At 41.1% G+C, this 15,257-nt stretch overlaps 3 protein-coding genes across 3 annotated transcripts; 1 reads left to right on the top strand and 2 right to left on the bottom strand.

The window, feature by feature from the left end:
- Positions 1-224: 224 nt before the first annotated feature.
- Positions 225-3,130, top strand: rps27a (ribosomal protein S27a). The gene is made up of 6 exons (XM_079512417.1): positions 225-271; positions 373-437; positions 1,093-1,147; positions 1,680-1,765; positions 2,101-2,232; positions 2,924-3,130. The coding sequence occupies exons 2-6, from the start codon at positions 390-392 to the stop codon at positions 3,071-3,073; spliced, it is 471 nt and encodes a 156-aa protein (XP_079368543.1). The 5' UTR covers positions 225-271; positions 373-389; the 3' UTR covers positions 3,074-3,130.
- A 2,275-nt stretch (positions 3,131-5,405) lies between these two features.
- On the bottom strand, positions 5,406-7,100 carry LOC306930730 (uncharacterized protein; the record flags this gene model as incomplete). The annotated part of the gene is made up of 5 exons (XM_079511825.1): positions 5,406-5,686; positions 5,889-6,017; positions 6,191-6,274; positions 6,436-6,666; positions 6,752-7,100. 5 exons carry the CDS (start codon positions 7,098-7,100, stop codon positions 5,406-5,408), a joined length of 1,074 nt encoding a protein of 357 aa, XP_079367951.1.
- A 4,509-nt stretch (positions 7,101-11,609) lies between these two features.
- Positions 11,610-12,884, bottom strand: LOC306930729 (phosphatidate cytidylyltransferase 2-like; the record flags this gene model as incomplete). The annotated part of the gene is made up of 1 exon (XM_079511824.1): positions 11,610-12,884. The coding sequence occupies one exon, from the start codon at positions 12,882-12,884 to the stop codon at positions 11,610-11,612; it is 1,275 nt and encodes a 424-aa protein (XP_079367950.1).
- Between the last annotated feature and the right edge of the window lie 2,373 nt (positions 12,885-15,257).

Below are 15,257 nucleotides of genomic sequence, written 5' to 3'. Positions count from 1 at the left end.
AAATAACTTCTAGTTCATTATTATTATTAATAATAATAATAATAATAATAATAATAATAATAATAATAATAATAATAATAATAATAATAATAATACATTCGTTTGTGGTTTCTTGTTCCATTCACAGTTTCACACACACATTAATTCGTCTTTTGGATCATCAGGCATGCGCCACGGCCACCTATCCACTCCGTGCAAACTGGGGCAGAAAACCCCGTGCGACGCTCAGAAAGCCCTCTTCACATGATCCGCCATTAGAAGCATACCAGTGGTAATGTCGTGCTCTCTGATTTCACACATTTATTCACTCAAATAACAACATTTCGTGCATTTCTGAACACTAAAACCTGTCTCTATCATGTCTGTACGCAGGTGGGTTGAACGCAAAGATGCAGATTTTTGTGAAAACCCTAACGGGGAAGACTATAACCCTCGAGGTGGGTGAGATTGCGTTAGCAATGTTAGCAATAGCATTGTGCTAACGGGACTTCCCGTGCCTTCATGCTGGGAGACAACAGATAACACGTTGTTTTAAACATATTATTTACCAAACATGAATAATAACAATATGTCATCGACTGACCATAACGTGTCTACAGTAAACACGTTGACTATGTGAACGTGAAGCTAACCAGCTACCGGCTAGAAACATGCACGTGTGGCCGGCTACACTGTAGATGTTTTTAATGCAAGTCGCTATAAAATGCTAGAATACTGTGAAATCATTTAAAGTCAATTTAACTTGACTGAAGTGTTAGAAGTGGATACATTAACAATGGATAAAAAGAGTAATGGCATTGAGTTTTACAATTATTTGATTTTACTGTATAAAGTTCAATAGGATATGCATAAGACTACAATGAAAACACAAGTCCTCAATCATTTTTTGTGTTACTTTTAGCCTAAAGGTCTGATTGTACCTCGTGCTGTTTACATTTCTCACTATAAATTATTCAAAGATGCTGAGACACGATAAACGTTTGAATTTGGCCACATCGTTGACCAACATGTCAAGTCAGTTTGTCAGTGAAGATTAAATGAGTTTGATGGCTAGGATAGTAATGTTTTTAGTACTTTCCATCTCTTACACAGGTTGAGCCTTCAGATACCATCGAAAATGTCAAGGCCAAAATCCAAGACAAAGAGGGTAAGTTACTGTTGATTAAGGGATGTTCACGCCAGCTAGAAGTTAAATGATTGCAATTTGCAATTCCAGGAAGTCAATCATTTTGTTTATATAGTGCCAAATTATTTGAAAGACACCTTAATAGCTCTGCACATTTCTAAAGCGACAATTTAATGAAGGACAATCAAATTGTCAATATTTAAAAAGGAGGCTAACATGGATGGTCTGCAAGCTCACACAGTCTTGCTGTGAGGTGCAGTGTGAGCTTGTCTTCTATTCATATTATTTAACTGGAACAGTCAAACTTGTGTAATGCCTTGTATGCACAATGAAACCAGATGGCTCATAAACTAATAATAACGAAGCACTAAGCAGCTTCTGGCAATGTATATCACAAAGCCCCATTTATAAATGTGTCAACTTAAAATAAACAAAGTTGAAACTTGGTTGAAATTGGTTTAAAACTTTAAAAAACTGAAATTGGTATTTTTATTGAGAGCTTGTCTGGGCAAATATGAACCTTTTTTGAATGATTCTGCTCATCTGTGTGCAGGTATCCCTCCTGATCAGCAGAGGTTGATCTTCGCTGGCAAGCAGCTGGAGGATGGACGTACTCTGTCTGACTACAACATCCAGAAGGTGAGGAACATTATTTGCTCAGTCTAAATGATTTAGTATGTTTTTGCACATATTATTAAATGTGTCCTCTGCATTTAACTTGCAGTGGAGAAGTGCATTTAATACAGACCCTGGGTGACGGTTAATTGTCAGGCCTCAGGGACACCCCAGACTTTGCAAGACGCACTTAAGCAGGACTTTTTTGTGTTAGCTTTGTCTTTGACTAAATTATTCGATTAAATCTTAGAAAATTAGAAAAGTTGTTTGATCCATTATTGAGATGCACACAGGTCAAATCTAAATCAAATCATTACATTTTGGAGTATTTACTAAGTCAAACCTCTGTTGTGCTGTAGGAGTCCACTCTGCACTTGGTGCTGAGACTGCGTGGTGGTGCTAAGAAAAGGAAGAAGAAGTCTTACACCACCCCCAAGAAGAACAAGCACAAGAGGAAGAAGGTCAAGCTCGCTGTGCTGAAGTACTACAAGGTAAAATCTGATCTGTAACCACCTAGAATAAGGATACCACTGATATTTGCCTGGGGCCCTGCTGTCAGTCGCAAGTTGTGTGTATTATTTGACCACTTAAACATGTGAAAGGAAGTTAACGTAACGGTCTATTATTCTTCAGCTATTTGAAAATACTCAACCTACAAGCTCACAATGTATTGTCCTGGAGTTTTGGGGGTGCCAGGGTTTATGTGGCATTGTGATGGGTGCAGTTTCAAAGGCCTCATAGGTCTGAAGCACTGCTAGATCATGCTTGGATAGATATCACAGATGATCCATGTAATGTTTATTGTACAGAATTCCAACTTGACCTGAATTTGAGCACACATCTACGATGCATTGAGAACTTGTAGATTGGCTTCTTTTTTTTCTTTTTCTTTTTGATTGGAGCATTTGAAGTGGTCAAACTAAATTGTTTCAAAGCATTTTCCATATAACTTGAATGGTCTTGGATATTTTGTCTCAGTTTTGCCTCAGTCTGTGATTTCTTCACTTGGTTGGCAGTATGTAGAACAGCAGGAACTAAAACATATTTTTTTTCATCTTGTGGTGTTTAGGAAACAGCGCTAGTGTGGGGTTAGGGTCACTGTTTCATAAATCGCATAATAGGACTTGAACAGACATATTTCAGTCGTGAGATCGAACCCATGTGTATGTCTCATCTCTCCAGGTTGACGAGAATGGCAAAATCCACCGCCTGAGGCGTGAGTGTCCAGCTGACGAGTGCGGCGCTGGTGTGTTCATGGCCAGCCACTTCGACAGGCACTACTGTGGAAAATGCTGCCTCACTTACTGCTTCAACAAGCCCGAGGACAAGTAAACCACATGGCATGGTCTGAATGGTGTTAAACTGTTAATAAAAAAATGTTTGACAAAATGTTTGTAATGTCTCCATAATTGGGTGTATACTTGAGTGTATATAATATCAGTCAGGTGGTGTTATGTATAGATTATGGATAATGAGTTATACTTAGGTTGCATATTGTCTCCGTATTGTCAAACTGATTTGCAGGAGTAAAATGCAAAAGTAGCAGATCTACAAGATGTGCTACTTTTGTGATGCTGTAGTATGATAAAGTAGGGCAATTTATGAAAAATCACAAAGTTAAAATTTGTAGAAAAGTTTTCTGCCCGTCTGTAACGGTCTGTTGACTAGTAATTACTTTTTATTGTATTTCAGTTTCTTGAAATTAGGGTTCTTCACTTCAGCTAAATTCATAATTTGGAAAGGGATGGCTCTTGGACCAAATTATAAGTGGATGGGACATTTCTGTTGGCTGACATGGTATCTATCAGTAGGCCTTGTTGGTTTGAGCATTGGCCAAATCATTGCAGGGTCATTGCCTTATCTCTAAAAAATGGAGACCATTACTGCATCAAAACTAATAAACTATACTATAAAAAAATAACATTGGTCAACCAAAAAGAGTGAAAATAGTCTATGCAATGTGAGGCGTTGTGAGATTGTAGATCTTCTATTTTCACATAATTTAACTGGTCACTTAATACTGTAATATCTCAAGAACAGATTCTGAGATGCAATAAACAGCAGAGGGTGCTGTTCTCCGGTCTTTGCTGAAGGGTTCCCAGATTAAACTACCGTAAATGTGAGGTGGTGGAAAGGCTGCTGAGGCGAGGTTACCGTAAATGTATAAAAACGTCTGGGTTTCCGAGGCTACCGTAAATGTAACTCCTACAATTCCAATTGCTTGCCAGGGTGGGAAGGCCATAGAGAGTTTATATATATCTATGGGGGAGGCCCCCAGTCAGGGGTCGTCAACACGCAAAGACTAGGCCTTGTGGTAAATTTTAGATTTTCTGTTTTACACACCATTATAATGTTCTTATTTTGATCATAGACCCACACATGGCATAAACGTCCTCAAACGTGCATTTTCTATTTCTAGGTTATAGGTTCTCAAACATATTTTCATGTATTACATTAGTTCCTAATAGATTACATTAGTATATAATTGATAGACCTGTCCAGGTGAGACTCAGTGAAACCTTGTCATTCTTATACAGTACATTGTGAGTCTGACAAATTATAGTCCGGCAGCCGAGGTGGACGGGTGGGAAATTTGGTATAGGCCTAAAGTCTTTTTTTATTGGCCTAAAATATTGTCTATATACATACATTCATGAATCCACTTGCTGACCGGCTGAAAGTATTGGGCAATCTTTTTTTATAGGGGGTTCTAAAAACGGCCATAGACATCATGACAAATGTGATGAGGTCAGCACATTTTGGGCACATTTGGGCAAGTGGCTATGGCTGCTTTTAGCCCAAGGAGTGTATTTTGTGCAAAACGAATGCTTGGAATGGATTCAGAATCATGACATGTCACATGCTACTTAAAGCAAAAGGAAAATTTGACATTTTTGCCAGCCATAGGATGTTAATGGTAGGGTCACGGGAAACCCCTATAAAAAAGATTGCCCAATACTAACAGCCGGTCAGCAAGTGGATTCATCAATGTATGTATATAGACAATATTTGAGGCCAATAAAAAATACTATTATATACCACATTTCCCGCTTTAAACAAAAGAAGTCTGTCGGCTGCCGGACTAATAGGCCTACGTCATCAGATTATCTCATAGCTGGTGAAATTGTAATGAAAATTAACCTGTTTCAACCTGGCATCCCTATTTTCTGCATGCCAGGCAAAAACTTTTAACAAGAAAAATAGCCTAAAAAATGATTGAAAACAGACTGGTATTTTTTCAATAGATTTAGTGTCTTTAGATGTTCAGATAAAATATATGATTGAAAATAGACTTTTTCAATAAACGTAAAACACAAATGTTTTCTGTCCATGTACATTTTCTCTGTCTTCTACAGGTGTCAAATCCTGCATTTATTGTATCCACTGATCTAATAAAGCACAAAGAATGTCAGACAAGGTAAAGAACAGCATCTTGTTAAAGTTCTTACATCGTTCAATGAGTGTCTGTTTCTATAATAATGGTAGTCTTCTTACAATACAAATGGATGTCAGGTTTCTCATGTGACAAAAACAAAATCTTTTACATGTCTTTCAAATAATCAATAATACAGACAGCAGTAGCCTACTTTTGAATATGTGTTTATTGACAGGATGAATTTGAACATAATGTGGGCCAACAAACATCTCTTTAATGTACCATCAGTTACATAGGATAGAGCAGAAAGCCACTGAATGTGTTGTGGTTGTTTGTGTCATCATAGAGCCAGTTCCCACCAGGTATACGCATGTAAACTATGTCTCCCACCTCCAGCTCAATGTTGATGCCATTAGAAACATATTCATAACCCCCAGTATTGTATGCTCGGTTATAAATCAGTCTCTGGTCATTCTTATACAACATGGCATACACATACTTTGATGATGTAAGGTGGCATGCAGTGAATCTGAAGTGATAGAGTCCTTTGACCGGTGATGTAAAGACACCTGAGAGAGAATACAAATAAAGTTTTACTATTATAATACATTAAAACCAAAGACAACAACATGTTTTCTCATAACTTAAATGGGAAACAGTTGAATATTTATTTTGAGTACTGTCATTTTGTAATGTTTGATAGCCTGATAGATGGAAGTTCTGAAAATGATGAGAGATAATATTGATTCTGTAAAGTTCCTTGACATATACCTGTAGCTGGATTGTACGCCTTGCCGATGTTAGTGATGGCTTTGGTGTAGACCAGAGTGGTTTCTGCATCATATGGTCCAACTTGTCCAGAATTAGTCAAACCAGCATAGAAGGCCACCTTTGGTTTGTCTGAACAGGAGCAGACAAACCAAAACAATTATCAAATTGTTAGTAATATTTTAACATCATGAATAACTGTGTGTGTGTGTGTGTGTGTGTGTGTGTGTGTGTGTGCGTGCGTGCGTGCGTGCGTGCGTGCGTGCGTGCGTGCATGTGTGTTGATATTATGAATTTACAATTACCTGCATTATGTCTCTTCAGTTCCTCTACTTCGTTCCCAGTAGCAGTCAGCCTCGTTTCCACAGTGGACAGCTGAGCAACGTGGGCTGTAATCAGTACATTAGTATGACAGTAAGTCATTCATACTTATGCTTCATTTGAGTTCTATTTCATCTATTATATGAGCTCAACTGAAGTAATTAACAATAAAGTGAGTTGTTTTTCAACACTTTTCCTACAGTACCTGAACCCACTGACATCAAATTACCTTCACTTTCTTTCTTCAAGTCCAATAGCTGGCTCTCACTAGCACCCAGTCTGGTCTTATGGTTCTGCAGCTCGGTCTCACTAGCACCCAGTCTGGTCTTATGGTTCTGCAGCTCGGTCTCACTAGCACCCAGTCTGGTCTTAAGGTTCTGCAGCTCGGTCTCACTAGCACCTAGTCTGGTTTTAAGGTCTTGCACTTGGACTTCAGTGGCACGCAATTTGGAAGCCATTTCTGAAAAATATCACACAGAAACATGTTAAACAATGTGCGAATAATGTTTTGCACAACAAGCATGTAGCCTCTTGATCATCCTAACCTGCACTTTCTTTTGCCATTCCTTCCATCTCTTTTTTGGCAACACTCAGCTCCACCCGAAGATCGGTCACCAAGTTCCTCTGCTCCTTGGCTTCTGCCTCGCTGGCTGCCAACCTGGCCTCGATGCTTCGCAGCTTCTCTCTCGTCTCTGCTTTCATGTCTACCATGGTGGCTCCTATCCCATTCACCATATCTCTAAGCGTGTTCAGCTCAAACCGGAGGTCAGATGGTGAAGGGGTACCTGGGTCAGCCTTGTTCTCCCTCTCCTTGATCCACCCATTCTCTCCCTGAGCCCCAACCTGCGACAGGCAGAACAGCAAGACAAGCAAAGCCCCACCACAACCCTTCATTCTGAAACAGAGTGACTGCAGATATTGGGCAAATGCATGTCCTTATATAGGCCCTACCCACCGATCTTACAAACAAACACTGGACACGTCGTTTTACCCAGTGACCCAAGTGACAAGCTAGACAAAAAATAAAGTCAAGGACCATCTGAGAGCTCAACCATGTGGTACAGTACATGATGATAAAAACTGGCTGTCCTGGCTCTGGACAGAGTGAGTGTGAATAGGCTATATGTAATTTAATCAGCTGTAGTTATTGAAAAAGAAAATGCAATAGGGATGTGTTTTTTCTGGTGTGGTGTACCTTACTGTGTTTCGAGTGTTTTTCAGATAATTGATTGATTGATTGATTGATTGATTTATTAACAGTTTACAGAATTACAGTACATTTGAAGTACAACTCACTCAATACAAAAAAAACTGTTAACTGTGAGTAGACAACACCATAAAGCATTACACTTGTTTACAATAGGGCCCACCATTTTCAATTCATTAAAACATTTAGAGACGTACAAATATACACATCTATATAGTCAAAACAGGAAATCATCAGGTAAAAAGGGAAAAGAAACATATACAGTAAGGGGGAAAAGGGGTGGGGGATTCAGATTTTACGGGGGCCAGTTTCGAATTGCAGCCGTCCGTAGGTGCCCTTTGAGAGCAGTTTTGAAAGAGTCAAGGGATTCGCATGTCTTGACTGTTGATAGGGCGTTCCACATTTTGGTGGCATAGGAGCGAAATAAATGTAGTCCCTTGTTTGTGCCGAATCTGGGTTGCACATGGTTAGTTGAACTCCCTCTGGTGTTGTGGGTGTGGATTTCGCTGTGTGTGTGTGTGTGTGTGTGTGTGTGTGTGTGTGTGTGTAGGAGGGTGGTGGCCGTGGGAGGGGGGACTGGTGATTTTCTGATTGTCAGACAGCCTCTATACCCACTCACCCACATTATAAGTATCTTTATAGTAGGCCTACTACATTATAGCATGGGTTTCATAGAAAGTACAGATGCACGATATAATTGGTATTTGGTAGCGTATCGAAATCGGCCATACCGGCCATAAAAAAGCCATATCAGTATCGAAACGGTCTCAAAATCCTGTTTATTTTCACCAATATTGATGACACAATAATAATGTGACCGTCAATGGCTTTGTACTCGCAGAGCAGCCAGTCTGCCTGTCTCTGTCTTTTTAAGAGCGTCAGTCAGCTGTCTTAACATCTCTTTCGCCAGCAAAACAAAAAGATCTAAATAAAACAATTCAGCAATTAGTTCAATATAAATATAATATACTTTAATAATGTAATATATCGGTATCGGACCGATGACCCTGCAAATAATCATAGATTGGATATTGATATTTCAATATTGTGCATCTCTAATAGAAAGTGTTGCCAACTCAACTAAAAACTTGACTACACTTATATGAAAGTAGTGCAGCATGTGATTACCAGTTGCACATCATCTCCACTGTCATCTGTACATTCATTGTCTACCTTCCCCCATCTTTCTCTCAGATTTATGTCATTCAATTGTTAATTCCTTGTGCCACTCACGTTTGTGTCACCAGTCAAAGGTTGCAATTTGAAATATAAGTGTTGCTTGTTCGCTATCCCACATTCGCTGTGTGAGTCCTCTGAGAGAGGACGTTAAAGTAACACCCTCTGGGAGCTCCGACATGTGGTACACGATAAGAGCTGCAAGGCTGAATGTCCTGGCTCTGAAGAGAGTGGGTGCGAAAATATTTAATGTAATCAGCTGTTATTTGAAATAATTGTAGAAGGGTTGTTTTTTCTGGTGTGATGTGTCTGAATGAAATGTGCCTTGAGATGTTCAGCTAAAGGAAATGATCACACAATAGAAAATAATAATATTTCTTCATTCTCTCCACTGATCTGAGAAGAATGGAGGACAATGTCAGAGGTGCATCTTATGTGAAAACACGCACACGCACGCACGCGCACACACACACACACACACACACACACACACACACACACACACACACACACACACACACACACACACACACTTGTGTATCATTACTGTAAGCAGTAATGATGCTGTTACCTTGATTTGAACAGAGCATAAAAACTTTTTAAACTGTATTTATTTTTGTAATATTTTATGCAATATTCATGCCTGAAGAGGGTCAGTATAGACCGAAAGCCTGCAAATAAATTAATTGTGCACAGATTTGAGTGCAAAACGGAGCTTCTCTTTGTTTTTCTTCATGCAATATCATATAAACGGGAGATGTCTGGGGTTTTTTTTTGTCATTGAACTTTCCTAATTTAAAAAAGGCCTACATAATCCACACAGCAATGTACACTACTCTACACACCAGACTTATATAGGTGTCTTGTGGTGTGGTACTTTTGTGTGAGCTTGTAGATCTGCCATTGTTGGTGCATTGAGTCTAAGGCTGTTGTATAAAATGTAATGCATTTTCGGCCTTCTTAAATGTTGAAAAGCTTCTTTGGCCAGAGATTGATTTATTGATTGATCAATTGATTGATTTAATTTATTGATTGATCTTCCCATGCTGGCTTCCCTTCATTGGCTTCTTGTACACATTAGGATTTATTTAAATTTGTTATTGTTTGTTTTTAATTTTCTATTTCTGACCTCCTTAAAATATGTCACCTCAAGGTCATTGAGATGGCATGGCAAGGTGCTGCTTGTTGTCATCAGGGGAAAGCTTAAGCATAGGGGGTATCAAACCTGCTCTGTTGTTGCCCCTAAGCTCTGGAATGACCCCCCCTGCCCTATGAAGCTGGCCCCCTCACTGTTATTAAAAGTAATCTAAAAACCTTAAAACAGTTCTGGCTGCCGGGCTGTCCTGTTCCGTTTACCGTCCTGCTCCCGTCCACTTAAATGAGTTCCGGTTTGCCGTCTACCGCTTGCCTGATCCATGTGAATGCAGCATAATGCTGCATTCACATGGAATCAGGCAAGCGTAGACGGCAAACGGCAAAACCTGCCAGTGTTGTTTTTGGCAGCAAATTTCTATTTTAGTCATAGTCTCTTGAATAGTTTAAATTTAGTTTTAGTCACATTTAGTCACCCGGAATGATTTAGTGTTAATCTAGTTTTAGTCGATTAAATGTCACAAGAATATAGTCGTCAAAATCTAGTTGATTTAGTCGACTTTTAATGTATTTTGGCGGGCCTTGATGCCATCATAACGGCTGATTTTACACTTGCTGAAAATAGCCGATCTATAAGCTCACAACGCGTCGCAGCGCGAGCTTGTAAATCGGCTATTTTCAGCATGCAACCAAGTATAAAATGACTTATAGGCCTACTGGATCTCTTGTCCACTAGTCCCTTCCTAACATTTTAGTCTAGTTTTTATTTGTTGACGAAATTTACAGTATTTTTAGTCTTAGTTTGTCATCATGGATTAGTTTTCATTTAGATTCCATTTAGTTTTCGTCAGTGAAAAAAGGTAGTCGACGAACATTTTCCGTCCTAGTTTTAGTCGACGAAATCAACACGATTTTAACATTGATGCCGTCTGCCATTACCGTCGCCGGTTCTGCCTGCCGTGCTGTCCTGTTCCGTTTACCGTCCTGTTCCGTTTACCGTCCTGTTCCGTTTACCGTCCTGTTCCGTTTACAGTCCTGCTCCTGTCCACTAAAATGAAGTCCGGGTGCCGTCTACCGCTTGCCTGATTCCATGTGAATGCAGAATAAGTGCTGATGTTATACTGGCCACAGGAAGTCCAAGATGCACGTGGCGTTATTAGACCCTGACTTCCTCTTTCTTATGTTTTTTTTTTACACAGTGCAGCTTACTTTGTTTATGGATTAAGCAGTACAATACATTCACCAGACTGTAAAGTCAGATAAGATTCAGTATAAGGCAAAACTGACCAAAAAAAAAAGTAAAAAAATCACACTTGTGTGAAGTGAGGGGCGCTCTTATCGTCATACATCACATTCCGTGCTCAGCCAATCCAATCATTTCCGTGGTACACACAGACACACAAAGCTGGGCATAGGAGGGGCTAGTGCCCCTCAAAAAAAATCCCATTATATTGCATCTTCTATCTAAATTCACAAAATTCAGCCTGACAAAAATGTTTGTCTGTCTGTGGGCATCTGCTTCCCTGAACGGAACAGCCAAGCTTTAACCAATAAGTGGCATGTACAATCGAATGACTTGTGTTTACACAGCTGTGAGTAATGTTACTCGGGCAGTGCATGGAAGCACCAGTCACCAATCAACTAGCTATGGGAGACGAGAGCGATGCGAGCAAGATAACAGTGTCTGTCTACCCATATATGGAGATCCTTAATATCATCATAGTATTGATGTCATAGACTAGCCTCTAAGTACTGGTAAGGTGTACGTGCACCAATGTGTACAGCAAGTAACTTGCATCATTCCTGAGTAGTAATAAAAATGATTCAGGCTTTGCTACCTTCTGATACCGAACAGATTCTGTGAATAACTCAATGATGATGATAACGTAGTCTCTCGGTTTTCGTAGACTTGTTCTCGCTAACGGCTGTCAGTGTATGGGGTCGGGGGGCCCGGAAGCCTCCAGCATTGGCAGCAGGCCTTTCTGAGTCAGATGTTCCTTGAGGGAGTTGAAGACGGAGAGCTGTTGATCTGGACAGAGGGTCCAGATGAGGGACAGCACTTTAGCAGGGTTGGGACCCCGGATGAAACTGGCGATGTACACATTGACAAAGGTGGCCATGAGGTACTGGCAGTCAAAACGATCCACGATCCCACCGTGACCGGGGATGGTGTTGGCAAAGTCCTTGATCTTGAAGGCCCTCTTGAAACCACTGGCGAAGAAGCCGCCAAAGGGTCCCAAGATGGAGGCGAAGGTGGAGAGGGCGATGCTGTGGATCTGAAAGGGGTACAGGCGCACCGTGCTCCATCCGGTCACAGACGCCACTACGCCGGGCAGAGCGTAGTCCTGCAGCTGGAAGAGCGCCGAGGGCTCACAGTCCACCTGGAAACTATTGGAGTCGTTGTTGAACTCCACCGGGCACACAAAGTAGCGGAAGCCCGACATCCCGTAGGATATCAAGAGCCCAAACAGGATGGTGGAGAAGAAGCCGCCGATGAAGCCCTCCCACGTCTTCTTTGGCGACAGCTTGATGAGCGGCGTGCGTCCAAAGAAGAAGCCAAACATGTAGGCCATGACGTCGTTGCACATCACACAGGATATGGGCACGATGAACCAGATCATGCCCTCGAACAGGTTGTGGATGATCAGGTGAGACTGGGTCACGATGATGAGCAGAGTCACGTGGGTCCAGCCGAACATATAGAACTGCAGACGATAGTGCTTCTTCTTCAGACTCAGCACAAACACGCAGAAGCCGGCGAGGTAGAGGGCGAAGGAGATGAAGCGGTGGTACTGGCTGAGGATGCGCAGCGGCTCCTCCCTCTGCACCCAGGTGAAGAAGTAATCTGTCAGCGTCTCGCCGTAGAAGAAGTAGTTGACGCACAGCAGGAAGTACCAGCTGAGCGTTCGGAACCAGGGCAGGTGGTAGGAGTGGTACACGCTGTATCCGATGGTGATGATTTCGTGGAAGCACGTGATCTGCACAACCAGCACGGCCAGCATGAACGCAACGGGGCCCAGGTAGGTTGTCAGGAAGAATATTAACATGAGACCCAAGGCCACAATTCCTCGCACCCACCAGTCCCGCCATCGTGGGGTGAGTCCAGACAGGGCCTTGTTCAGAACATTGGGGGTGTTGTCGGCGGGTTCGTTCTGCCCCTGTTGCTGGTCGACTGTCGTTCCGTTGTGCCTTCGCTCGGTCATCTTAACATCTACCAATAATGGCGTGAATGTCACATTGTTTATGGTATTGATACATATATATACCTTCCCTATATGCCTTGGGCGTGGTGTCACGCCAAGGTGACACAAATCGTTGCCCAAACATGGACTTGTGAGCATGCAGACTTTGCACCGGTTTGCTGATTGGCTGAAACATATGAAACCACTTAAGTTTTATTACTTGTGCAAGCAGAGCGTGCAAGTAATAGTTTTCGTCCAGGACGATGTTTGATGCGTATGCTCCGTGCCAGCGTATGACGTAATGACTACTTGTGCCTGATATGGCAGTGGTGCCAGATTACATACATGTATACAATGGGGCATTAGCTTTACCCAACACTAAAACATATCGTCGTATCACCATCGAAAACCAATTACACCCTGGCATTGGGTCCTTTAATCCACATCTTTACGGGGCGCAAAGTAACCACAGTACACCGCTAATCAACTTATAAATCGATAGAACTGTATTTCTTTTATAGATAGAAACTTTTACCATACTTCACAATACTACTTTTTTACATGCAAAAACTAGGTACGTAGCAAATAGCTAAACCTAATAATTCAATATTTCAAACGTTCTTTCACAGAGAAGCTGAGATTTGACAGTTTGTAGCGGTCGACAGTACTTGCACACTCTGCTTGCGCACTAGTAGGCCATTTATGGCCTACTTGTGTGCAACAAGCAAGTAGGCACTCGACAGAGTGCAGTTCTAGTTTTATACTATATTGTACAATCTACTATACAATCATATACTTTCAACAAAAAACAAGATGATTTTTGAGTGGTGCAAACCACTCCAACAACTGGCTTTGTTAGTACCCGTGTGTGTGTGTGTTTGTGTACCTGTTCCTCAAAAGAATGAGCATGGTTACTATGGTCACTGACATTACGTCAGACCACAGCTGATCAGGCTATATAAGACCTTGCACCACTCAGTTCACACGGGTGTGATTTTTTTGTCTACATTGACTCTACAATGACGGAAGTGGTTAAGCTACATGTGACTTCAGTCAGTCAGATCAACGGTTCTGTTAATCCACAGATCTGTGTATGTCTGTCTGTGTCATATGTAGATACCTGATGCCACCAATATAATCACTCCCTCATTATCTTTGTGAGTGAGCAGGTAAGCGAGCAAGTGTGTGTGTGTATCAGAAACCCAACTATAAGGAAAACTCAAATGCAGAAAAACAGAGAAACAACTCAAAACCCAAACTCAAGACAAGAATTAAAGGTAGACTAGACTTTACTTGGACAGTAAACTAAAAAGTACACATTGAAAGAACATACACCCAGTAAACATAAAGAGCATAGCAGTGGCTAAGTAGAAAGCCCATTCAGTCAGTCCATGGAGATTTCTAAACATTTGTATCAATTATTTTAAGCCTGGAACCAAGGCATTCAGGCTCCTGGTGAATCCATAAAACATTTGATTCTGTGTCAAAAAATATTTCAAAAACACAAAAAAGGAAAAGTTACAAGTTGTAACTTTGCGTTTACAGCCGCTCTATACTCAATAGCCTACAAGTACAACAGAAGACGTGATAGTCCCCAGGAAGAGTAGCTGCTGTGATGCACAGGAAGCTAATGGGGATCTAATAAATAAATAAAATTATAATGATAATGGGTTGATGGGAGGAATTAGGTGAATTGGGAGGGACAGAGGTACCGTGGCAAACCATGGCAGTGTTTGTCTCAATACCTTTACAGACCATAGCCCCAACTCTAAACGAGGAATGAAGGAGGCGTGGAGGATGCGGCGAGGATGTAGGAATCGATCGGGAACGCTCATTGGTAGTGAGAGGGCAGCAAACACAGCAGAGATGAGAAGGTATAACGAGCCAAGCTCTTTGGACTGAAACCTGTGGTTGGACAGGTCATGCTGTTCAGTAGTGAAGGGTCATCACCATGTTGGCTTGTCGTGGACATTTTTGTCTAAATTCCATTTTTGCCAGACATACAAAATAAATGAGTAAAATGAGTAGACAGATATTACCAGAAACACATACATATAGTCCCTGAATGACCATAACAGGTCTGTAACTTTTGTACCATTTTTATACTTTCAGAGTTATGGTGATCCTTCCAAATAAAATGTTTGAGAACCACTAGTGCTAGTGGACTCATGTGCCAATCATACATGTTCTGAAGAAAACCTGGAGACTTGACATTCAGTAGGCTATACGGGTCTATTTGGATCATAATAAGAACATTATAATGGTGTGTAAAACAGAAAATCAAAGAAATAAATTGCCACGGACAAGGCCATATTGATGGCCACTGCAGGGTGAAACCATTCTGTTCTCTGTATGGCACCGTTTCTCAACACAAAAACATGCTGAGAAACAGTC

The sequence above is a fragment of the Electrona antarctica genome (assembly GCF_951216825.1).
Source record: "Electrona antarctica genome assembly, chromosome: 10".
NCBI classification, from domain to species: domain Eukaryota; kingdom Metazoa; phylum Chordata; class Actinopteri; order Myctophiformes; family Myctophidae; genus Electrona; species Electrona antarctica.
The sequence above is the reverse complement of the archived record's forward strand: the minus strand, read 5'-3'. Positions and strand labels throughout refer to the sequence as shown.

Coding starts and splice junctions, on each gene's coding strand:
- rps27a (XM_079512417.1), top strand. CDS start 390: ATGCAGATTTTTGTGAAAACCCTAACGGGGAAGACTATAACCCTCGAG. Junction 1,766..2,100: donor CTGACTACAACATCCAGAAG/GTGAGGAACATT, acceptor GTTGTGCTGTAG/GAGTCCACTCTGCACTTGGT. Junction 2,233..2,923: donor CTGTGCTGAAGTACTACAAG/GTAAAATCTGAT, acceptor TCATCTCTCCAG/GTTGACGAGAATGGCAAAAT.